General features: G+C 45.8%; 2 protein-coding genes across 2 annotated transcripts; one reads left to right on the top strand and one right to left on the bottom strand.

The window, feature by feature from the left end:
• The first annotated feature begins 809 nt into the window (after window positions 1-809).
• On the top strand, window positions 810-2,521 carry LOC130687504 (mRNA turnover protein 4 homolog). The gene is made up of 6 exons (XM_057510681.1): window positions 810-968; window positions 1,031-1,193; window positions 1,251-1,400; window positions 1,460-1,611; window positions 1,689-1,765; window positions 2,163-2,521. The coding sequence occupies exons 1-6, from the start codon at window positions 941-943 to the stop codon at window positions 2,313-2,315; spliced, it is 723 nt and encodes a 240-aa protein (XP_057366664.1). The 5' UTR covers window positions 810-940; the 3' UTR covers window positions 2,316-2,521.
• Window positions 2,522-2,999: 478 nt separating this feature from the next.
• LOC130687457 (AF4/FMR2 family member lilli-like) lies at window positions 3,000-21,558 on the bottom strand. Its single transcript, XM_059494890.1, has 13 exons — window positions 20,967-21,558; window positions 19,211-19,547; window positions 16,302-16,617; window positions 14,714-15,305; window positions 11,215-14,355; window positions 10,243-11,009; window positions 9,184-9,330; window positions 7,631-8,652; window positions 6,544-7,367; window positions 5,440-6,054; window positions 4,670-4,960; window positions 4,482-4,561; window positions 3,000-4,394 (listed from the first exon to the last, which is right to left on the bottom strand). The coding sequence occupies exons 2-13, from the start codon at window positions 19,243-19,245 to the stop codon at window positions 4,323-4,325; spliced, it is 7,902 nt and encodes a 2,633-aa protein (XP_059350873.1). The 5' UTR covers window positions 19,246-19,547; window positions 20,967-21,558; the 3' UTR covers window positions 3,000-4,322.
• Between the last annotated feature and the right edge of the window lie 2,381 nt (window positions 21,559-23,939).

Raw genomic sequence — 23,939 nt, 5'->3', positions numbered from 1 at the left:
ATTCCAAGAACAAGCTGTCATAAGCTGTTACTTTTAAGATACTACATTTAACAAAAATTACGTTTGAAAAAGTGGTTTTTGACAAACCATTATGGCGGCCATTTTCTTACCGCGCCAAGTTCAAATTGTAAAAATGTAAAAAAGCTGTAAAAAATTTTTATTATAGGTAAATATTTACATTTCGTTTGTGACTAGAGAATTTCCATATCCGACGTAGACAGAAAGTCGCAGAAATTAACTAAGATAAGTTAAACAGATTTATTTCATTGGTTCTCATTTAATTTACAATTTTAGGGTTCTTTTTCCAAATTTCCGCGTGGAAAACTACGTTTTGTCGTGCCTTCCGCGTCGAGAAACTCCAAGCAGACAACATTTTAAAAAAACAATTGACTAACGCCCCGCGCGTTTGCCATTGACCATAGGGGGAAAAACGGATCCGCAACTATGTACTACTTATTACATATGTAGTGAGACCATGTTGATTTTTTTGTGTTTCGCGACGATCGCGACAATTTTGGCCGAACAGCGCGGCTTTTTTTTAAGGATAAACCGCGCGGTTTTTTTTAAGGACAAACCGAAAAATTTAAAAAAAAACTTAAATGGCGGTTCATACCGGTTATGCCCGGTTCCAAAGCCAAAAACCAATCCGCAGTCGAAAAAAGTTAAACCGAACCGACGGTTTGAAGATTTTTTTCCCGACAAACCGCGGTTTGCCCCGATCAAAGACGATCGGGGCTGAGCCCTAGATATAGCCACCGCAAGGAAAACACTCGATGATATGAGCCGACAACGTTGGTTCGAACAGACGATCGAAACTATGCAGCTGTAACTGTGTGTCGTACAAGTACAGAGTGAACGTAACACGTGGTTTTTGCATTCGTATTTCCATACTAAAGAGTTCTATTTTCCATTCTGAAAGCTTAACCTACACAGCATTAAAATGCCAAAAACGAAGCGGTTTCAAAAGAGTAAGCTGTTGTCAACCGTTTTTAGTATATTTTGTCAAACATGCGCGTTTTTTTCTTCTCAGTATCATTGACCCAAACGAAGAAGAAGGGCCTCAGTGGAAAACAGCAGTTGGTCGAGGACATCAGATCATGTGTCGAAAAATATTCTCATTTGTACCTTTTTTCTGTACAGAACATGAGGAATAACAAACTTAAATTCATTCGAAATGAATGGAAAGACAGCAGGTTTGCCCAACTTGTTAGTCACCTTTGACATGTATTTGATCACTTGCTTGGTTTCAGGTTTTTTTTGGGGAAAAACAGAGTCATAGCGATTGCCTTGGGACGTTCAAAAGAATCAGAATGCAGAGAAAATCTTCATGAAATCTCAAAAAGGCTCAAGGGACAATGTGGGATTGTCTTCACCGATAAAACTAAAGAAGAAGTTATCAAGTAGTCACATCATAATTTTTTTTTTTAATTGTTGTTATAAGTGTTATTGTTTGTCCCAGATATTTTGAAAAGCATGTTGAATCTGACTATGCAAGATCTGGAAACATTGCCACAGAAACTGTCACACTCCAACCTGGTCCTCTGGAACAATTTCCATTTAATATGGAACCATATCTTAGACAGCTAGGCCTCCCTACTTCCCTTCAAAGAGGTAATAATCTTATGGAGTTAAAAATCTTATCTGTCAATGTTTTGTTTACTTGAACCCTGTGCCTATGTTAATTTCAGGTGTTGTCACATTATTGAAGGAACATACAGTCTGCAAAGAGGGAAATGTCCTGACTCCAGAGGAAGCCAGGCTTTTGGTAATGTCTGCTGATTTCCCTTTAATTTTAAATATTAAAAACAAAGGCCATTTAAAAGTACAGTAATCGTCAATGCTTATTTGGCCCAGATTCATTTTTTTTTTAAGAGTCTTGTTTTATTACTCTACCATAGAGTTATGAATTAGGTAGGTAATGAAATTAAGTGTCATGTTTGTAAAAGTGGAATATGCAAAGTGTTTTGTTTAATAAGCCTTATGTGCGCTTTCATATTCAATGCGGAATAGTTTCGCGAAGCCCATTATAGCTTACTGAAATTCACTAACCGAGTCCTAGTTATTGAATCTAGCTGATGTAATGGAAAACTGTTATCGAATGTAATGGTCATCATTTATTTTTATTTACTAACTTTGTTTTTTATTCTTCTACAAACCTCCAGAAACTGCTGTGCATACACATGGCCGAATTCAAGGTGACTATTGAAGCTGTTTGGCAAAAAGATGGAACGTTCGAAGAAATTGGACATGGGGGATTGCTGATGGCACAAGACGATGCAAATGAAACGGAGTCGGAAAACGAAGATATGGAATAATGTTTCCCATAAAAAAATTTCTGAATGATAAACTGTATTGGTGTATCAACGAGGGACATAAGTCGTTATACAAGTGACTAATGTTTACCTATGGTCATCCCTATGTACATCGTCTTGTTTTACAAAAAAAAATGAAGAACAAGACGCGCTACATTTCAAGCGAATGAAATGTACAAAAACAAAATTACACGTTTCATTTCAACCAATTGTCACTGTTAAGAAACGAAGCTAACGATATTAATTCATATAAATGTGTGGTGTGTGTATGTGTTAAGATTGGGTACTGTTGAATAACGGCCAATCGTATTTTGACAGACAATCGAAACATGTAACCCGAAAAATATGTACAGATAGATACTCGATTCGAAGAATTAAGAGAACAGGTAAACAGTTGAGGGACACATATTACACAATCTGCAGTGAGTCGTAGGTGTCTCCAATTGAGGGAGCCATTATCCGGGCGCGGCCGACCCGGATTTCTCACAGACATTTTCATTTCCTCTTTTTTATCACGTTCCCTCCTCCACCAAGAAAAAATATACAAACGAAAAGCAGTGCTAAACCAGTCCCTTACTTCCCCACCATCTGCGCGTCTATATAGCTACAAACACAAGAACACACAAGATAAACACAGAAAATTATACGTGACACAAATTCTCCTCTTCGATAATTATGTGTGTTGAAACAACGACATTATAATGTATAAACTTTGGTATGAAAAAGGTGACAACCCCTTAAATAAGGACAAAAAACGGGCTGGTGGGGACCTCTAGAAACAAATATTTTTGTAACACAGAAAAGGAAGGAAAAGACCTGGCATAATGCTCAAACCCTCGCAGTGATCACAAGCAGCGGCGCAAGTGCAATAAAATAGCAACTGCTCTTGTTGCCACTGTCGCCGTTGATGCTCTCGCTGACACTTTTGTTGATACTCGCTCGCTTTCACTGCTGTGCGACTCACGACGTTAGGGTTGATGCTGTTGTTGCTCCATCTCTTCTTTCTCTGCTGGTATTACTATCTCGCCCTCAACTTCTTCTTTTCACAACCATTCAACTCAGCCTCTCCCTCTTTTTTTTTTTTTTTTTTTTTTTTTTTTTTTTTTTTTTTTTTTTTTTTTTTGTTTTTTGTTTTGTTTTTGCTTTAGAACAAGAAATTGACATGGACAATGTGGACAAGGAAAGAGTCGATAAAACACACTTGTGGCTAGTCGAAAGAAATGGAAAAAAGGGGAAAGAAAAAAGAAATTGGAAGGAGCCCAAACGAAATCTTTCAGCATAGGCTATTACGACCAACCCAGACATTTCGGTTTTCAAGTTCGCTATCGGGGCCGATTGTACTACGAACAGCTTCGCCTAGTGATAAGAAGAGTATTGTTCTCGAAACGAGGAGCACAACGAAAAAAAAAAAAGAAATAATAATAATAATGAAGAGGGGAAAAAAAAAATAGATACGTAAATAATAATAACAGAAACAACGGCTGACGACCCAAAGAAGAAATTTGGCTGGGGCGACAAAAGAATTTTGAGTGGAAACTACGCCATTTCTCGTCCGAGAAGACGAGAAATGAATTTATAGAAGCCAAGAGCTAGGCACCCATTTGTTTCGACCCATGGTTGGTTTTTTTTTTTAGTTTTCTTTTTCGTAAAATCTGCGGACGGATAAAGTTATGTGGTTCGCAAAATGTAAACAAATCGGCTATATCACGTGTACCGTCTTCTCATTTCCTTGCCTTTCTCCAACTCGTTTGCCTTGCTAGAGCAAAGTGCAAGGTATCCCTTTCTTTTTTGTCAACATTTCGCTGTTCGCTTGGTAATACGAATCCCATACCCTGAGGGGCGAAACACACCGAGACAGAGGACTCCATATTTCAATAAGTAAGGCCACACGGTCCGTGAACGAAATGTGGATTGCGGGGAGACGGGGAAGAGGGGAGAGGACTTGTTTGGGCAAGAGTGACACGTTGGCTTCCGAGGTGGCAAGGGGAAAACATTAGCGAACTTGTCAAATCACTCGGAGAGCAACTGTTTGAGAAGTGACATTTGAGGATCTGCTGGACGTGGAGCTTCTTCCATCGTATTCTAAACAAAACCAAACGAGAAAAGAAATCCACGATAAACATTTTTTGTTCATTCAATGGCACAAAAACTGGCTGATAAAAATATTACTCTGACAGACGGCATCGTCTGCGAGGGCGACTCTCCCATGTTGGGGCTATCCCAAATTCTTCCATGTAATCCATCATTGCCTAGAAAAGAATTTTTTAAAAAAAGAAAACAATCAATTAAGTACAACGAAGATGTAATACGACAACTTAACTGACTGAAAAAAAATAATAATAATAAAACGACAATACCTTGCGGCAATTCGTAACTAAGACCGAGGGCTTCAAGATCTGCTTGATTGAGTGGCTTACCACCAGGCACCATCATGGGTGGTGAACTGTGGTTCATCGGACCCGACCCGAGATTTTGATTTACGTTTCCAATCGGGCCAGACAAGCCTCTTTGGATTGTTCGTGCTCCGACCACTGCCTTCAGCTCTTTACGAACGTACTCTGATGCCATGGCGGGTCCTCCGCCACTGTTGCTGCCATCGTTTCGCCCACCGACTTGAACCGGGCCACCACCACCACCACCACCAGCACCTACGCAATCGAGACGAAAGAAGAAGGGCAAAATAAATCAAACGCATTAAAACATTCATAACCTAATGGGACATGGCGCACTGAATGATTGACGTGCTCTCATTTGAATTCAAAAAGTTAGTTCAAATCTTAGTTAAAAGAAATCAGATCAAGGGCCAACGCAAGCCCTGACTCGGATGGGATGTACGTTATGTGCGGATGTGGTGGACTAACTGTCTAGGACAAGTACGACGACGACACAAACTACGAACAAGATGCTGGGTAAAAAAATAGGACAATACAGAACACAAACAGGGGGGAAAGGGTTGACGTAAAACGGAAAAGAGACGACATGACGGGAAGAAGAATTAAAAAAAAAAAAAAAGAAACAACGGAAAAGTACGGAAAGGATTTTTTTTCAGGACCAACCAAAAGAGAGCGGGATAAAAAAAGAAAAGAAAAAAATTGGACATTGGGGGGTTTGATAAGATGATGCTTACCGGCCAGCTGCAGCTCAGACGGATGCAAAGGGCCTGGCGGAGGAAAGGGCAGGTGGTGCGGATGCTGGTAGGGTTGGTGGGAAGAAATAGAATCGAAATGGAAGAAGGACTCGACTCCATCATCGGCAGATGACGGCCGACTCGACTGACTGCCGGACGGATGGCCCAGTGACATTGGGGGCGGTAATCTATTCGAGCCTTGCTGGAAAGCCAACACTTTGGCACTGTAGACGGAAGCCGCAGCGGCCGACGAGGCGCTACCGCGGCTGCCACTACCGCCACCACTGCCGCCATTGCCACCACCAGCACCACCCTGGTGCTGGTACAACTGACCTGCGTTGCCCATTCCTAAATGGTAGCCGGGAGAAGAAGGATGAGGTGACTGTTGTTGGGAAGAAGGGTAGGAAGAGGATGAGGAAGAACTGGAAGGAGCAGGAGGAGGCGGTGGTGGTTGGTTGGGTTGGGGCGGATGGTGGTGGATGAGGGCAGACGGAGTGTTGGGATGGAGGGAGGTGGTAGACACATCCTCCCTGCAATGCTGTCGGAAGGTGCCCGCCGACGTGTTGGTACCGCAGCTGCTCGCATTGTGACTCAATCCACCGCCAATAGACAAGGCTAAAACACAATCAGAAGAGAGATGTTGATGCGCCAAACAAACAGAAACGAGAAAAAAAAAAAACGAAGTAAAATAAATAAATAAAAATAATAAAATAAAAAAAATAAATAAAAAACATGAAGGTGGTCCAGGGGGGTTCGGGGGGGGGGGGGGGGGGGGTCACAACATTTGTTCAGGTGGATTTCAACAACAAGATTAACAAAAATGGACGAGTGAAAACAATTCAAACAGAAATACACGCACAAGAAAAAAAAATGAGGAAAAAAAAGGGGGGGGGGTAATCACGGGAACAAACAGCAGATGGCCACTTGCAACAACAAAAAAAAAGTCTACATAAAAAGGTTAGAAAGAAAGAGATAAAAAAAAAGGACTGGGATTTTCTACGTTTTTTTTTCCTCCACATGCCTGTCGATGTCATGCAATTATGCTGCACTCTTTCTACACTATCGCTCTCTCTCTCTCTCTCTCTCTCTCTCTCTCTCACTCACCTGGAATAACCCCGCTAGGTGCGCTCACGGTTCGCTGCAGTCTCAACTGTTGCTGCTGTTGCTGTTGTTGTTGTTGCCGTACAAATATTCCGTTCGGAGGATTCGGTCCGGCTGGATTGTCCGACATGCCATTGTTGCTGTAGCTCTGCCTGTTGCTGTTGCCACTACCGGCACCTGGTGGACCAACACAATTGGGAGGACCCGAATTCGCCAACGATCGCATGGCAGGTCGGGGAGCGTAGCCGCTGCGAATGCCTTGACCGTAGCCCAGCAAGTGTTGCTGTTGAGGCTGTTGCTGTTGTTGTTGCTGCTGAGGCTGTTGTTGCTGCCTCTGAGGCTGAAGATTGGGCCGATTGGGCATGTTGCTGTTCCACGGGCCGACGGCCACACCTGGGCTGGGCTGACCCTGCAAGCTGATGCCGGGACTGGATCTGGCTCCGACTCCTGGCTGTGGAGATAGCTGCGCTCCATGCTGCTGTTGCTGCTGCTGTTGTTGTTGTTGTTGTTGTTGTTGTTGTTGTTGTTGTTGTTGTTGAAAGCCTTGAGTAGGGGCGCCTATGCGGGGTGAGACTTGTGCTGAGCTAAATGGCGACAGGCGAGACGAAGGCCCTCCAGTAGCAAAATTGCTGTTGCCATTGTTATTGACGATTTGTGCCTGGGGGCTCTGATTGTAGTTGCTTCCATTTCCCGTGCCCATCGGACCGTGAGGTGAAAAAGGTGGTTGCATCGGGCGCTGACCGGGCGAGATTTGAGAAGCTAGTGGCCCGCCCAGCGGACTGCTCAGCATCACTGGACCGTAGTTGGGAGACACTTGCGAATCCGACCTATACGAGGCCAGAAACAAAAAACCATATTCTATTCAATTTGCTACTACAACAACAACAACAACAACAAAAAAAAAAAAAAAAAAAACGCCACGCAACAGTATGCAAAAAAAATAATATGCCATCCAAAAAATGAAATAAATGAAATAAAAGAGGGTGCAACTGCAAAGTGCATATTGTCCGTCGTGTCGGGTAGCGGTGGGATGTTTCAGGTTGGCAGGTGGTTTGGCGGAAGCCATACACGGTAGCGACATTTTTATTACCTGGATATCGTCATGTTGGGTGGGATGGCGTTAAGTAGGTCATCCATAATTTGCAGGGCGCCAGGTGAGAGCTGAGCTCCTTGGGCGTGCTGCACTGGCGATTCGTTCAGCAAGACGCCTAATAGCTGTTGCTGAGGAACTGGTTGCTGTTGCTGCTGTTGCTGTTGTTCTTGCGACATCCACTGTTGTTGTTGCTGTTGTTGTTGCTGCTGTTGTTGTTGCCGATTAGCCAATCGTCTTTGCTGAACGGGTAGTTTCTGCTTCCTAGCTGGCGGCATCGTCAAGTTGGTTTGCAGTTGTTGATTCGCCATGGGCAACGAACTGGCCGGCGCTGAATTCATGCCGTACGTTGGAGTGGACATTCTCGTCGGCGCTGCTTGACCCTGTTGTGCATAGCCGGGCAGATTGTAGGCCGGAGGACTTTGAGCTACGGTGGATATTTTCTCGTAAGACATCAGCGACTTTTGAATGGCCGTGATGGCCAGTTTCTCATTGGAAATGTCCATTTGTAGAAGCGGGCCTAGCGGGCCGACGATGGCCGTCGCCTGAGCCGACGACGCGACCGTTTGCGACGATTGAACGGACAAGACGGGCTGGATAGTAACTGGCGGAGGCGTGGCCGACGTCAATTCGCCGAAAATCATCGTTTCGCTCTCGTATCTTTCATCCATGTCGATGACCTGCTCTATAATGTCAGAGAGTTCTGGATCGATAGACGGCGTGTCACCCCATCCGGCGGCGGAGGCCATTTGAACGTCCAGCGGACTCATGAAATCGGCGTGAACACTGTAGCTGCCTCCGTCGCTGCTCTCCAGGCTGGTGGCCGCCAACATGGAATTGGCATGCGACGTCTGCTGTTGCGGCTGGATCGACATTCCCGACCGTTGGCCCGGCCCTCCTCCACCGGCTTGCAAAAGGCCACCACGATCGGCCAGCATAGAACCAGACAGTTGGTGCTGAAGTTGATGCTGTTGTTGCTGTTGTTGTTGTTGTTGTTGCTGTTGCTGGTGGTGTTGTTGTTGCTGCTGCTGCTGTTGAAGGTGGTGTTGCTGCTGCTACTGCTGCTGCTGCTGCTGTTGATGTTGTTGAGGGTGAAGAGAAATGTTGAAACCACCAGATGAGTTCATGGCCGCCGAAAGCTGTTGTTGGTTGTTGAGCGACAATTTCTGTACAGTTTGATTGGGTCGTTGCTGAAATTGGACAGGCGGAGGCTGTTGACCAGCTAAATATAGTTGTTGCTGTTGTTGTTGCTGCTGCTGATTGGGAGACTCCCCGATGTTGGGACCCGAGGTGGAATCGATGGGCCGGTTCAGGAGAGAATTCAAGAATCCCCCAGTTTGAGGAGTGGGCTGTTGTTGCTGCTGTTGCTTTTGAACGAGGTTCAAATGCTGATGTTGTTGTTGTTGTTGTTGTTGTGGAAGATGCTGAGATCGAGGGTGTAACTGATGCTGCTGCTGCTGCTGCTGCTGCTGCTGTGATTGTTGCATGGCCGGATGGCGTTGCTGTTGTTGTTGCTGTTGCTGCTGCTGTTGCTGTTGTTGTTGGCTTAAAACGTGTTGTTGTTGTTGTTGAGGTTGTTGCATTGGCGGATGCGGGGGCAGTTGCAACGTCGTCGTGGGCTGGGCTTGCACCGAGCCTCCGGCCCAATGGGCGCCCGGAGCGGACGTTCCACTGACTGGCGGCGTCTGAAGGATTTTCTCCTGTAAGAATTCAATACATTTTTATTTCGTGAGTTTTTGATTTTTGATTTTCTTTTTTTTTTTTTTTTTGTTTCGATTAGCATAGGCATTGAATCAAAGCGAAACGACAGAATAGAGAAATGGCAGACCCCGTTATGTGCGCCTTGACCGTAACACGCACTATTCAATCCAAAACACACAACACACAGAACAAACACACACAAAAAAAAAAAGCGCTACAATTTTAACGTGTCGTTCGACGTGAAATCAAGTCCAATTGGCAGTTGGGCTTTGCTTCTTGGTCAGCTTGCAAAAAAGGGGGATATACTTTTTAGATTGGAAGCCAGCGAATGGCAAATCGAGATAGAAAAGAGGCCACCATTTTGTCGGTGGTACGTGAAGTTGGCAGTAGAAGGCAGCGAACAAGACGGGGGAAGCGAGCGAGAGAGCGAACGAAACACCGTGAACGGGCAAGACACGTCAAGTACTAAGACGACGACGAATGTCGAAAAAGAAACGGCAAAGTCCGTTGGCTCGGTACTGGGCGGATGGTTAGTGGGTGGTGGATGGGAGGAAATGAACAGGGAGGGACATTCCAGAACCAGGTCGTCACGTTAACGGGGTTTTTTTTTTTTTTTTTTTTTTTTCTTTTTTTTTTTTTTTTTTTATATATATATATACATTTCAGCGTGAATGGCGGCGTTGGTAGTAGTGGTGGTAGTGGTGGCGATGGCGGCGAACGGGAGAGCGAAATGTTAAAAGTGGGGGGAAGGAAGGAAAAGAAGTGGAAAGCAGAAGCAAAAAAATAAAATAAAAAAAAAAAAGACCGCCGAAAGCGGTTGCACGAAAATGAAAAAAAAAAAAAAGAAAAATACAAAAAAAACCAGAAAAAAAAAAAAAAAAAAAAAAAAAGTGGCGACGCCATTGACTCACCTTCAAGTCCTTGGGCAATTTCTCCTGAGGCAACGCTGACGGTTTGGGCGAGGCGATGCTTGTCGACAGAGGAGACACCGACACCGGCGTCTTGGCCAGCAGCGAAGCCAACATCTTGTTCTTTTCGCACAATTTACTGCTGGCCGGTAGATTGGCAGCAGCAGCAGCAGCAGCAGCGGCGGCGGCGGCGGCGGCGGCAGCGGCGGCGGCTGACTGGCCGCTTGGCGTCGCTTGCAATTGAGAAGACATGGCGTTGGCCGTCGCTGCTGCTGCAGCCACGGCCGACGTGGCGGCCGCCACGGCCCCTGCTGGCGATGGCGACGATAGGGGTTGATGTTGCAAGGCGGCTATGGCCAGCGTCGCGGCGGCAACGTTGTGCGCACTCGATGGCGCTAAGGACGACGAAGACAGCGCGGCCGAGGCCGAGGAAGAAGAAGAAGAAGAAGAAGAAGAAGAAGGGCAAGCAGACGAGGAAGAGGCGGAAGAAGAAGAGGATGACGTCGACGCCGTCGACGGTAGCGGAGGACCCAACAGCTGGTGCAAAACCCCGCCTCCGCCTCCAGACATCATCAGGTGGTCGGCGTTCAGCATCGGCTCTTTACTCGCTTTCACTTCTTCACGGGCCTCTTCGCTGTGACGTTTCGTCCCTCGCATCCCACTGGCTCCACCACCGGCAGCGTTGCCACCAAACACCAGGCCGCTGGCGGTCGTGCTGCTGCAACCAACTCCGCCAAACTCCAACAATCCGTCGCAGTGGCTCGACATGCCTTTTGTTTTGTTTTGTTTTTTTTTGTGTAAAAAAAAAAAATAAATAAAAAGATAATGAATAAAAAAAAAAATGGAAAAAAAAAATCAAGTCAATTCCGTTATAAGCAAATCAATGAGATCTCCTTCACCTTCCCGTTTAAATTTTTTGTTTTTTTTTTTGTTTTTGTGGAAAGAACTTGTTCATTTTCCCAGAGTCACACTAACCTGGCGGTTGAGGAGATTTGAGATGAGTCATTTGACTGGTACCCAACATGTTGGCCAAAGGTCCCGTTGCGACCGTTGCTGCCGTAGACGAACCTGACGAGGCCGTCGGTGATGGGAAACCAAACGATTTCAGTAATTGGTCTTCCTGGAACGACACCTGATCTGAATGATGATGTTGATTTTGTTGCTGTTGCTGTTGCTGTTGTTGCTGTTGTTGCTGCTGCTGCTGCTGTTGTTGTTGCTGTTGACGTTGGTGGTGAAATTGCTGGAGCTGGTTGGCCGTGCCACCGCTTCCGGTGCCGCCACTGGCACTGCTGCTGCTGCCGCCGTTTCCACTTGCCTGTTGGTGATCCTCGTCGGGTTCCTTGAGCAGTTTCTTTAGCAACTCGTTGGGCTTGCGCAGACCCAACTTTTCCGCTTCGCCGTCATCATCACTCCTCACGTTCAACAACTTGTGCAGCATGTTGTTGTTGTTGTTATTATTGTTGTTGTTGTTGTTGATGGTGATGCTGTTGCCGGCGCTGCTACCGGTCTTGGCTCCATCTCCCGAATGGTTGCCTCTGGCCGCCAACAAGAAGCGATGGTTGCTCGTATCGTCCGCTTGATCAGCTTCATCGCCATCGTCCTGGTTCAGCAACCCTTTGAGGATGCGGTTGCCGTGACTGCCCTTGGTGACGCTCAACGTGCCACAAGAGGCCGCGCCGCTATTTTCCTCTTTTTCGCGTTTGACGCCATCACCGTCGCCCAAAGCCGCCAACAGATGGCTCCCGTTGACACTGCTGCTGCTGCTGCTGCTGCTACTGCCACTTGTGTTGTTGTTGTTGTTGTTGCTACTGCCACCACCAGCACCAGCACCACTACTAGAATGACCTGGCTGCTGCTGATGGGATGAGGGTGCCGGAGCGTTGCCCGGTCTTTGCATGAGCAAAATGCGTAACCGGCCAGATTCGGCCAAGGAGGACGAAGACGAAGTAGATGATGAAGAAGACGACGACGACGACGAAGAAGAAGAAGAAGACAATGATGACGACGCGGTAGCGTCATTACTGTTTAATAAACTACTGAGGGTGCTCATTTGCTTGTCGCTCGAGTGTTGTTGTTGCTGTTGCTGTTGCTGTTGTGGTTGTTGCTGATGCTGCTGCTGGTGGTGAGACCCACTAGACAGGTAGGTGTGACCGTGGCCAACGTTACCACCAGCGCCGGACGAGATGATTCCGTCCTTGGAATCACGCACTTCGTCCAGGAAAGGGGTGCCCGGATTGTGGGTCTGCGGGCCCGCTGCCGGATGCTGGGCAATCGGATCTTGGAGAGGGCTGAACGGGAAATTGTTGCTAAAGGGTGTCGTCATGCTAGCCGGGCTGGGTTGCTGTTGGCCAGCCGACGACGACGAGGTGGAGCCAGTGACCAAGCCACTGGCGCACGACATTCCGGCCGAATGGATGCCGCTGGCACCGATTGGACTGAGCACGGGTGACGGGTGAACGACACCCAGGACGGAGTTGGGGGCCGGACTGAAGGCTGGAGAGACACTGGGCGGTCGCGGTGTCGAAGAGGCGCTCTGTCGCGAGCTGGGCCGCGACGAGCCCAGCACGGCCGGCATTTGGCCGCACGGCGTGGAGCCGGCTCGTTGTCCTGCCACCCCACCCGCGCCCGCCGACGGCGGAGGGCTGCCCCAGTTGATCATCCCGCCGACGGAATGGGGCAGCTGGCCGGCCAAGAGGGGACCGCCCGACGGCATGAGCGAGAGAGGCGACGGAAGCGACAGTTGCAGGCTGGACGCGGCCGCGGCGGCCTGCAAGTGGTGACTGTTGGTGATTTGAGCAGCGGCGGCGACAGCGGCCGAAGCGGCGGCCGAGGCGGCGGCCAGCGCGGCGCCGCCACCGCCGTCGTCCAGGCTCGACTCGCTCGTGTTGAAATCGCCGCCGGCCCACGGAGGCGAAGCCATAAAGAGGTCGGGCACCACAAAATCATTGAGAAGATCGCCGCTCGTTCCCAGACTTAGTCCGGCGAAGGTACTGGAGTAGGAGGATGAGGATGAGGAGGAAATGGTGGTGCTCGTCGTGGAAGCAAGTGCGCCACTGCCACCGTTGTTGCCGAAACTGGTGGCCGATATCACATCGTGGCGGACGACACTCGTGAGCACCGGGTTGCCCTGCTGCTGCTGCTGCTGCTGTTGCTGCTGACTGATGATGAGGCTGCTGCTGCTGCCCGTCGATTCCGATTGGCGGTGGCCGTCCGTGAGCGTGTCGCTCGCGGCCGCCAACAACATCATTCGGCTGCTGCTGCTGCTGCTGTTGGTGGTGGTGTTGTTGCTGCTGCTGCCGCTGTTGTTGCCAGCGTCGACATCTTCACCGTCGTCATCGACGATGATGGAATGCGTGGCCATGATAAAGTCCGTCTCGTGCGTATCGCCGTGAATGAAACGTTTCGACTTGGTCTGGACGACGAGAAAGCCGCCGCCGCCTCCGGTGCCACGATGGCCCATCAGGCTGGAGCCGGCGGACAATCGGAGCCGATACCGGGAGCTGATGCCGCAGCCGGAATGCAGCGTTTCCTGCAGATGCGCCTGGAACACGGGCAAATCGTCGGGGTAGCAGAGCTCCTGGATCGTACACGAGACGAGCGCCTCTTTGCTCAGGTAGGAACTGTAAGGCGAAGAAACGCCAGTCACGTCGACGGCCACGATCTTGCCGCTCGGGTCCAATTTGGTGGTGAACTGTTCCACGATTGGACCGCCAGCCGTTGGGTTGGCCGCTGCCATCTTCTCCGTCGAAGGGATCCGCCGGGCGACGCAGACGAGGCAATGCTGCGGATCGCCTCCCAGCGAGCCGCTGGCCACCGACGTCAGGGCCAGTTCCAAGTCGGACGCCTCCAGGCCGACGGCGGCCGCCGCCGCAGCTGCCGCTGTCCCGCTGTTCTTCTTCGTCGTCTGCTGCTGCTGGTGTTGCTGGTGTTGGCCGCCACCGTCCGCTGGATACGGCTGGAGAACGGCAGATATTTGCATGTTCTCATAGTGCTCGACTCGCTGCTGTTTCTCCTCCATCGTTTCATCTTGCTCGCCAAGCGGCTGGATCAGCAATCGGCAATTGAAACAGCGGCCTATCCTGTTCTGCGACGTTGGCGCCATTTCACTCGGCCACGCTATCGTGTGGTCATTTCAAAGTTCATTGGAACGAGTGGGTAAAACAAACAAACAAAAAATGAAATAAAAAATAATTAATTAATCACGTTTTTGGCTTTAGATTGTCGATCGATTGGTTTAACTCCATATAACGGTTACAACTCAGAGATTGTTTGAAAAAAAAAAAAAAAAGCAAACGGTAAGCTGGATTATGTTGCTGCAAGTATACAGGTTCGTTTTGATCCATCAAAAAAAAAAAAAAAAAAAAAAAAAAGAAGGACGTTGTGTGCATAGGTTGGGCCGATGCGAAGGCTTTTGCATTTTAAATTTGTAAAATGAAATGTCGATGACGAAAATAGAAATGAAAAATGTGTTTACCGATGGCCGTAGGTAGAAGTGATGAAGAGAATCGGGCGTGGTCTCCATGATGGATAAAGTTGTAGATGGACTTGCCGACGAGATCTTGGGGCCGGTAGTGGAGGAAATGAGCCACATTGTCCGAGACGTACTCCGTCTTGCCTTCCGTGTTGACGACAAAGAGGAAGCCGTCGAGGGCTTCGAGCAGGAACGTGCCCAACAGTTGCGTGTCCAGTAGAGCCGGTTTCGACGAGGACACGTCGCCTTGCTGAAGCAAAACGTCATCGCCGCCATCAGTCAGCGCGCCGCCGGCCGACGTCGTGTTGTTGCCCTGTCCACCTCCTACGGCTCCCCCCGCCGCCGCCGCTGCGGCTCCTCCTGTTCCGCTATTGGCTGAACTCGTGCCAGAACTGTTGGTGCCACTACCATTCGAACTGGTGCTGCTGCTGCTGCTGCTCGAACTCCGTCCGTCTTCTTCGTGTTCGCGAATGTCGCGTATCTGCTTCACCGTCTCTGATAAAATGGCGCACTTGTCCGGCTTGACCGAGAGCGAGTTGACGTCCGCAATACTGACTGAAATCAATTCGGCCAGCTCTTCAATGTAGACATTTTCCTAAATTTTTTTTTTTTTTGTAATATTAAAAATAAGAAATCAATCAAATTGGTGAAATGAAAAAAAAAAGAGAGACAGAGACGAGAATGTTCCCAAGCAACAGCTGCTTGATCTAGTGATATATTCATCGGTGACGGGTAAAGTGGCTCCCCTATCCTTTCACGACACGCTCGACTTAATCCGTGCAAACCCATATTTATTTTTGTTTTCCTCAATCTTGTTTCTAAAGGTAATCCCCCAAGTTTAGCGACAACGCTGACACGTCATCAGTCAAAAACAAAAGTATAGAAGAAGAAGTAGAAGAGAAAAAAAATGTGCGTTTTAATGAAATACACACACACAAAGTGTCGGAGATTGACTAGAAGACACGAGTTTTGCCCATAAGTAAGAAAAACTTTAAAAAAAAAAAGAAAGAAAGAAAGAAAAGAAAACTTTGTTTCCCGTCAATTAAGTCACATGCTTTACGTGGACGCCGTTGGGCCGAGCGGGAGGGAGGGAGGGAGAGAGAAAGAAAGAAAAAAAGAAAAGAAGAAAAAATCAATAGGTGAATCAATACCAAGTACACGGGAGCCGCTGTGAGAGAGCGAGAAAGAGAACGAGGGATTTGAGTGGCTTACATCGTCGCAAATGCCATATTTGACGATGCGTAGCAACCAGATGGTTGTGATTTAAAAAGGACACGGGGGTGGGGCACGTGGGACGCCTCTATTATTGAAAGAAAACACAAAAAAAAAAAAAATGTAGAAAAGAAGAAGAGAAAAAAGAGCAAGCCAACGACGGAGAAAGTGGCCTTCAACACACAAGGATGATGCACTCCTTAACCCTAGCATTTACTACTAGAAATCTTGTTCTGCTTCTCGGCCCCATTTCATTCATTTTTTATTGATGCACGGAGATTTTAATTGATTTCGTTTTTTTTTTTTTTATGGGGAAGGGAGTGGGTGGGGGGAGGGCGGGTTGCTGTTTTTTGTTGTTGTTTTTTTTTTGTTTTTTTACCTGCTCCCGACGCCGTTTTTCGTTGAGACACTTGTTGATCTGCGAGATGGGCTTCGTGTCGGATTTGCGCCGCTTTTTGATGGCAGCAGCCGAGGTGCCGGTAAGGCCGTTGCTGCCGCCAGCGCCACCGCTGCTGTTGCCGGTCGGCGAGGACGACGACGTCGTATTGTTGTTGTTGTTGTTGCCGAGACCGGGGCTGTTGCTGGTACTGCTGCCGCCGCTGCCGCCACCACCTCCGCCGCCGCTGCTGAGCGTGTTCATGTTGGCCCAGCACGGCTCGGACGATAGCGACTCGCATGGAATTGCACCCAAACTCCTGTTGCACAACAACAACAACAACAACAACAGTTTTAATCAAAACAATAAATTCGACATTTTTCTTTGTTGTTGTTGTACATTCAATTTGAATGATTTAAAAAAAAATAATAATAATAATTCAAATAACATGAAATTGAACTAAGCAATCAATATTTCTCTGGGTATGAGGACAGATGGCCGGAAATGGCAGTGAATAATACGAAATAAAGCAAATCGACCAAAGTGACAAATCTCGTGGGTGTGGTCACTCGCTGGGTCTCTTTCAGATCAATAAACTAGATCGTCCGGGACCACCAATGCACGTACGCATATCCATGCACGGTAGCGACGAGTAAAGCTCTGCCGAAAGAAGAAGATACGAACGAGATGAAGAAGAAGACCATGATGAAAACGAAAAAAAAAAAAAGAAGAAAAATAGACACTGGATGCCTTGGTCGAAATGCATTTTCGTAGCCATGGCGGGAAACGGGAGCTGCGCTGCGGTGACCAACCAATAAAAGGTGATCAAATATGGCCGACCGTTTCATCTTTCGCTTCATCTGCAATAAATGCGGCGGCCGTGTGAGACAGTGTCGTTCGTCTCTCGGCATGCAAAATGAATGGGTCCAAGTCGACTTTGTCCACCTACTTGGATCGATCAAAAAGGAGGAAAGGCAGCCAACGTTTTCATCGTGTCTCTCTCACTCCCTTTGTATATGTGAGTGTGTGTGTGTGTGTGCACGTATCTGATATGGCAGCTCTCTGCTACGTACACACACACACACACACACAGGATATCAACAAGCCTGATTGGTCCAGACAAACATAGAGATATAACATCGTTTCAGATTACTGCCCCGGTTGCCAGCAACCCAAGACGATTCAATCATATACTACATCAAATTAAAACAAAGAATACGTTCCCCAAATATCTACACACAACAATTTCATTGCTTTTTTTTTTTTTTTTTTTTTTTGTTAATCCCCTTTTATGTGTTTGTGTGTGTGATAGGACGCGCACAGAAGCGAAAAAAACAGCGTGGCATGCCCTCCACAATGGGTCGTTAAAAAACGAAAAAAAAAATCAAGAAACTGTTGTTTCAATCTATTAAAAAAAAAAAAAAAAGATAGTTAACCGAGAGCTAAAAGCATTCTAAAAATATATTCCCCCCCCCCTTTTTTTTTCTTTTCTTAAATGTTGTTCTTTCCACCCCACCCTCTCTCTCTCTCTCAACCTCCTGTACGTGAGAATTCGTGAGGCCATGTGTGCGTGCGGTCGGCGGATGTGAACCGAAAGAAAAGGTTGGAAAAGCCGAAATTCGGAAATCCTGAAATTGAATTTTTTTTTTTCTTCTTAAAATTTTTTTTGTTTTTTTTTTCCCTTTCCCTTCGTCTTTGCAGTCGGCCAGATGACGTTTTGCTCGGTTGCCAGGTGGGTCTTTTTTTTTTCTCTCAGTTGTAGGGGAAGGTAAAGCGCCTATAGCTGGTTGTGACAAAAACGAGAAAGACGATGAGGACCCGCATGAAATCAACATGATCCGGCATGCTTTCCTTTTTTTTTTTTTTTCTTGTTCTGTTTTGTTATTATTTTGTCGACGATCATCAACTCTTCCAAATTCGAAGCATATGGGAAATCGAAAACCGAGGGGGTGATGGTGGCCTCAGCGGGGGTTTCATTCTGTTTTGTTTTTCACCGTTGCCAAGTCGATCTCCTTGGCTTCGGTATTTTTAGACGAAAAAAATAATGAACGCAAGAAGAGCTGGCAAGGAAACTCGCCGAGAAGCGGTTTTAACGGTACCCCTTTTTTTCGCCGCCGCCATTCCACGGCTGACGTCACTATCCTCTAGCAAAACATCAATCCCGACGACATGCATCCAACATCCGAAATCATATGCCCACCTGTTTCTTCTCTTTTTTTTTCTACCTCGCTTCCCTTTTTTTTTTTTTTTTTCCCTCTCTTTATTTCAATTTTTTGCTTCAAAATGGCCGCCGGATTTCACTCACTTTTTTAAAATAGAAAATAAAAATGTATTACGAAAGTTAAAATTAAAAAAAAAACGGAAAAAAAAGGTTATAACCAGACGGTTTTGACTCGTGATCTCGGCATTAAGAATGCTATCCAAGAAAATGGCCGCCTGAACACAATCACTGAGAAGAAGAAGAAGAAGAAGAAGAAGAAGAAAAAAAGAAGTCGGATGAGGCGCGCAGTAATGAAGCCAAGTTCGTGAGTCACGTGACAGTCGCTTTTTATCCATCCCTCCTTCCCTTCGCCTCCTTTCTCCCTTTCTTGACTTTGAAACGACAAACGACTAGCTGAGCAGTTTACATCATCTTCCAACGAGACTGTGTTCGTTTTTTTTTTGTTTGTTTGTTTGTTTTGTGTTTCTTTCTACGCAAATATGAGCTCATCCATTTCGTCTGCTTTACGCATACTGTTAATAATAATAATAATAATGTAAGGCGGACGGCAGTCGTGCCAAGTAGGTCGGCGGAAGCTGCGGCTGGACACCTGCTCAAATCTCAAGGGCAATAACTGGTACATCGCAAACAAATCGAAACCCATTCACGTCATCAACGGCATACAAAAAAAAAACGGAAAATGAAAACTTACTGTGCATCATCCAGGAATGCGGTATCCGTCAGCATAACCAAGCACTGCACATCACAGCGACGCCTTTGAAGGGGTAAAAAAAAAAAAAAATAATAATAATAATGAGGTAAAACGCGCACACACTCGCGGAGTTGTTCGCACTGAAGGCTGATTTTTTTTTTTTTTTCAAAATTATGTTTGTTCTTCTTCTTCTTCTTTGTTAAACGTGCGGCTGTTGTTTCGTTACACCAGAAAAACGCACGATCACACACACAGACACAGACACACAGGGAACTGTTCCAGAACTCGATCAAGTCGTCATACCGGTCGGTAGCTGCTGCTGGACGGCAACATTCTCCTGGAAATTCGAAAAAGAAAAGAAAAAACACATCAAAAAAAATGCCATCAGTTTTTCGATCGCTTCTGTACCGACAAGTTAAAGAGGACCAAAAGACAAAAAAAACAAAACAAAAAAAAAAAAAACAGCGCCGACAACTAAAACAGAAATGAAAAAAAAAAAAATGTGGATAATTAGGAGGCATAAAGGCACAGCCGTTTCTAGGCCCTTCGGTGTGCGAGTTGCGGGTTCTATTCGGCAAAGAGCCTCTAGCATTTGCTTGTTTTCGAGTGCCACAGTTGGCCATCTTTTCACGAACGAAAAAAACAAGCACAGATGTTTCGCTCGCCTGTGGGAAACGATCAAACAGACGAGGGGAGACAAAAAAGAAAGAAAAAAAAAAAACAACAACAACAACGTTTGGAAGATCAACACCTTGTGACACATCACGAGAAGACGCTGTAATGCCATCCCGAGGTGGATCGGCTCGTCAGCCGGAAAAAATGCGCGTACATACATACAAAAACAAATAAATTCTTTGTCGTCTCAACATAGGACCGAAAACTGCATTTTTGACCATTTTCGGTTTCTAGCCATAACCACATGGCGTTTTTTTTTTTCCCCTTTTTTCATGGCCGACTTTGACCACTTTCCCTCGTTTGCCTTGCTACCCTATCTCGAGCTGGTCTACAAGAATAACCAAACGAATAAATATATACGTGTAAATAAATAGTAATTGGTTAAAACCTGAGAGCTTTTTTTTTTTTTTGTCCTGTAACGAAAGAAATAGTGGGTGACAAAGGTTCTTCCTGTTTAGCCGAACCCGGGCATAATCATGCAATTACAAGAAGAAGAAAAAAAAAAAAAGCCTGACAACATTTTTCATTCCTTAAAAAAAAAAAAAAAAAAATGGGTTCAGAATGGAGAATTTTTAGCGTTGGGTTTGTGGGAAATATTTTGAAACCAAACAATTCACTTGCAGTTTTCTTTTTCCAGAACGTGCAGCGGTGGCGCCACAATGAAACTGTTATTATTGTTATTATTATCGAACTTATCTATCATCCCCCCCCCCCTTCTCTAACCTTTCATTTTGTATGAAAGAATGTGGAGACCCAACGTCACAACACACATGTTAATGTTAATGTATAGGTATATACGACATTCGTATAGGAATGTGAACGATTTTCGAATTGTTTCGTCCTCGGCATGGGCCTAAACAAAAGCAAGAACGAAAAGATATGTTCGAAACGAAACGAAGTCTCCTTTCTCTCATTTTGGATGAAACACAAATTTCGCACTGTCGACGATGCTAGGACTTATGGCGGTGCCCTACTCGCTGCACACATACACACAGGCAGGCAGGCAGACACACACACATACTCACAAAACAGACGTACACAAGGCAATTTTGTTGGAACAACTAAGTGTAGCGCCCCTTACCGTCTTTGGAAAATGGCGATTAGACAGGGTCACACAGAGGGAGAGAGTGGCAAACGACAATGTTTTTCAAAGATGAACGACACAATAGAGGCACTTTGGAGTCGTCACAGACGACGTCGTCGTGATATTGTTCGAGACGAGCAAAAAACATTCAAGCTGCCGAAGATCCACGTCGTATCGAAGGAACCCAACATAGCCACTGCTGCTCGAACGCAAAGGCTGGCTCGCCTGTGCAACTCGCGTCCTCCATTTTCTATCTATCTTCTTTCTTTCTCTCCGTTTTCCTTCCACCTTCTCTCTCTTACCTCCTTTCCAGCCTTCTCTCCCTAGTCCTGACTATATATATATATATATATATATATATACATACATATATATCTGTCTATCTATTTATCTATCTTCTTTCTGTTTCTTTCTCTCTTTTTCTCTCTCTCTCTCTCTCCTTCTTCCTGTCCCTACACAGAGTCTCTCGCGCTTGCCTGGAGACAACGCACACACACACACAGACACGACTTTTTACAACATGGAAGGGGCGGTGGGAGGCAACGTTAGAACTAGAACGGGTGGCGTAAAAGTGGGCAGTAACACAGCCCAACGTTGCCACATCATCAGAAAGATTGTCGAATGCGGCGCGCAAGGATTGAAGAATTTGTGGCCCTTCTTTTTTTGTTTTTTTTTTTTTTTTTGTTTTTTTTTTTTTTTTTTTTTCTGGGTTTTTCGGTTCCGAGACGACGACGCCAGCAGCGTACGGAAACGAGAGATTGCGCCGGACGGGCGGGAACACGACGAGACGAGGCATTTCCGATGCAGCGGTCGGATTTCTCACGACTCGCGCGGTTTTCCATGGTGGCGGCTTGATTATCACGAAATCATCGGGCAACAAAAACTAAATCGATCCATTAGTACGATACCCCATTCTTTATAAAAACAGACCCACATGAAAAAAAAAAAAAAAAACCATAAACCAAAATCTAAAACATCATGAAATGAAAAATTTAATTCGAGAAAGGATGAATGGAAAATTCCGTGGGGACAACTGGAGCCTAAAGAAACTGGGACAAATCATCTGAGATACAACTTGGATGGTATCAAATTCGTCAACGTCGTAATTATTATTACATTTTTTTTTTTTTCTGTGGCCAATCGACGCTCGTCTATCATCTCGTCTTACCGCCAACCAATGACGACGACATTCCGCTCTCGTTTTTTATTATTATTTTTTTTTTTCTCACTGCAAAATAGATGAAATTGTTCTCGGCCGCGACGTGAGACGACTCGAAACGACCGCCAAGATGAACGGCAGCACTTTGGTCGTTTCAAGAAATAAGAAAAACTTGAGGAAAATGTCTTCGTCAACGTTCCCAATGGCTCGCTTATCATTTGCTTTTTATACGTCGCCATGGTTACGAAATGATCGCTCGACGCATCGATCCCCTACTTCTTTTTATTTATTTTTTTTATGACCTCCCCCCCCCCCCTTCGATATGCACCTTACAGCGAATGGCCCATTAGCAATGGTTTGAAAAGTGCGCGTGCAAATGAACGTTGACGACGATTCTTTTTCGCATTCAAAGTTGATGAAAGTGGCACGTTTCGATCATTCGTGCGGGCTGATGGGGAATCCAATCAAGTGGCAACAGAGTGGGCCCACTGCCAACGCACCGATTGTCTTACAAACAGTTGATTATCCCGTATTTCCATCAACACCATCGCATCGCCGCATCGATTCTTTCCTCGACGAGAGCAGGTTCCGTCCATACCCCGCCAGCTTTTTAAGACAAAATCTTGTACAAAAGTTCATGATTTCGAGTTTTGCCTCACCGATTTTGAAAATGAAAAAAAAAAAAAAAAAGTCAAGTCAATAAGATTAAAGTGTACGAAAAAGAAAAACCGGTTATGCTTGTAACCCGTAATTCGGTATGACGTCACACGAGGGTGGTGGACACCGCTAGGAACGACAGCAGACCCGTACCGTACCATCACGGTGCATCTCATTATGAAGCGAAATAGGGGAAAGACCCAGGTGAAATATGCGGTTGGTGGAGACAGGTGCAGTTTTAGCTACGGCCTGATTGAATCCGGTCGATTCGTTTGCTCACTTTCCTACTGCTTTTTATCGATCTCATTAGAATCCATTAATGCAACTTGTAAAATAAACAAATAAAAAAAAAGGAAGAAGAAGAAAAGAAAAGAAAAAAAAAAAGGAGCAGTTACGTCGTTCCGAAACAGCACATAAAGCGAGAAGAAAGAAGCGCACAGTCGTTACCACCCAACTACCTGTAAAACTTAATTGACCACCCAAAATGCCAAAAGAATTAAAATTTATCGGTTTCTGCAAACTCGGAACCCCCAAAAAAGACAAAAAATTTGGAGGAAAAGAAAACATTATTGGAAACATCATAAAGTTTTTTTTTTTTTTATTATCGTAGAAAAAAAAAAACGAAAAATGCTAAAATGATCACTTCCGTTTGTGGTTTTGTTATATTCCAAAGAGAGGTGGAGCCACCCCCCGTCCCCACCGAAATTCCTTTGCCCGAAGGCTACTGCATTTGAAAACACAACGTTAGTTTTTGTTGTTGTTTGTTGTTATCTCTGCCCCTGCACTGAAAATGTATCAACATATTGTCTGTATAGTCGAACGAGTAAATGATATGGAAAATCGTGTTAATCGTTGCACCCACCAACTCGTTCACCCAAAAAGAAAAAAGAAAAATAGCCGTGACACGAGACGGTTGTGGGCGTAACTTGGCTAAATGAGTCGGAAACACGTACAGCCCAAGACAACAAATTTCCGCCTGCCTTTTTAAAAAAAAAAAAAAAAAAAATTATAAAAAAAAAAAAAAAAAGATAAAGATAATTTTCTTTTTAAAAGACGAAAACATAAGAAATGGTAAGAATCCATCAAGGTAATAACACGCCGTATAACTCAATGGGTATCGATAGGTGCTCGCTGGTCGATGTAGTTAAGAAACA

The sequence above is a fragment of the Daphnia carinata genome, chromosome 4 (genome assembly GCF_022539665.2).
Source record: "Daphnia carinata strain CSIRO-1 chromosome 4, CSIRO_AGI_Dcar_HiC_V3, whole genome shotgun sequence".
Taxonomy (NCBI): Eukaryota; Metazoa; Arthropoda; class Branchiopoda; order Diplostraca; family Daphniidae; genus Daphnia; species Daphnia carinata.
This window is presented reverse-complemented; position numbering and strand designations above follow the sequence as displayed.

Excerpts from the sequence above, each read along its gene's own strand:
- LOC130687457 (XM_059494890.1), bottom strand. The coding sequence starts at position 19,245 with ATGCTGACGGATACCGCATTCCTGGATGATGCACA. Across the intron at positions 7,368-7,630 it reads CCCAACATGACGATATCCAG|GTCGGATTCGCAAGTGTCTC; the intron begins GTAATAAAAATG and ends GGCCTCGTATAG. Across the intron at positions 4,395-4,481 it reads AGACGATGCCGTCTGTCAGA|AATACGATGGAAGAAGCTCC; the intron begins GTAATATTTTTA and ends GGTTTTGTTTAG.
- LOC130687504 (XM_057510681.1), top strand. The coding sequence starts at position 941 with ATGCCAAAAACGAAGCGGTTTCAAAAGA. Across the intron at positions 1,194-1,250 it reads AATGAATGGAAAGACAGCAG|GTTTTTTTTGGGGAAAAACA; the intron begins GTTTGCCCAACT and ends GCTTGGTTTCAG. Across the intron at positions 1,612-1,688 it reads CCCTACTTCCCTTCAAAGAG|GTGTTGTCACATTATTGAAG; the intron begins GTAATAATCTTA and ends TGTTAATTTCAG.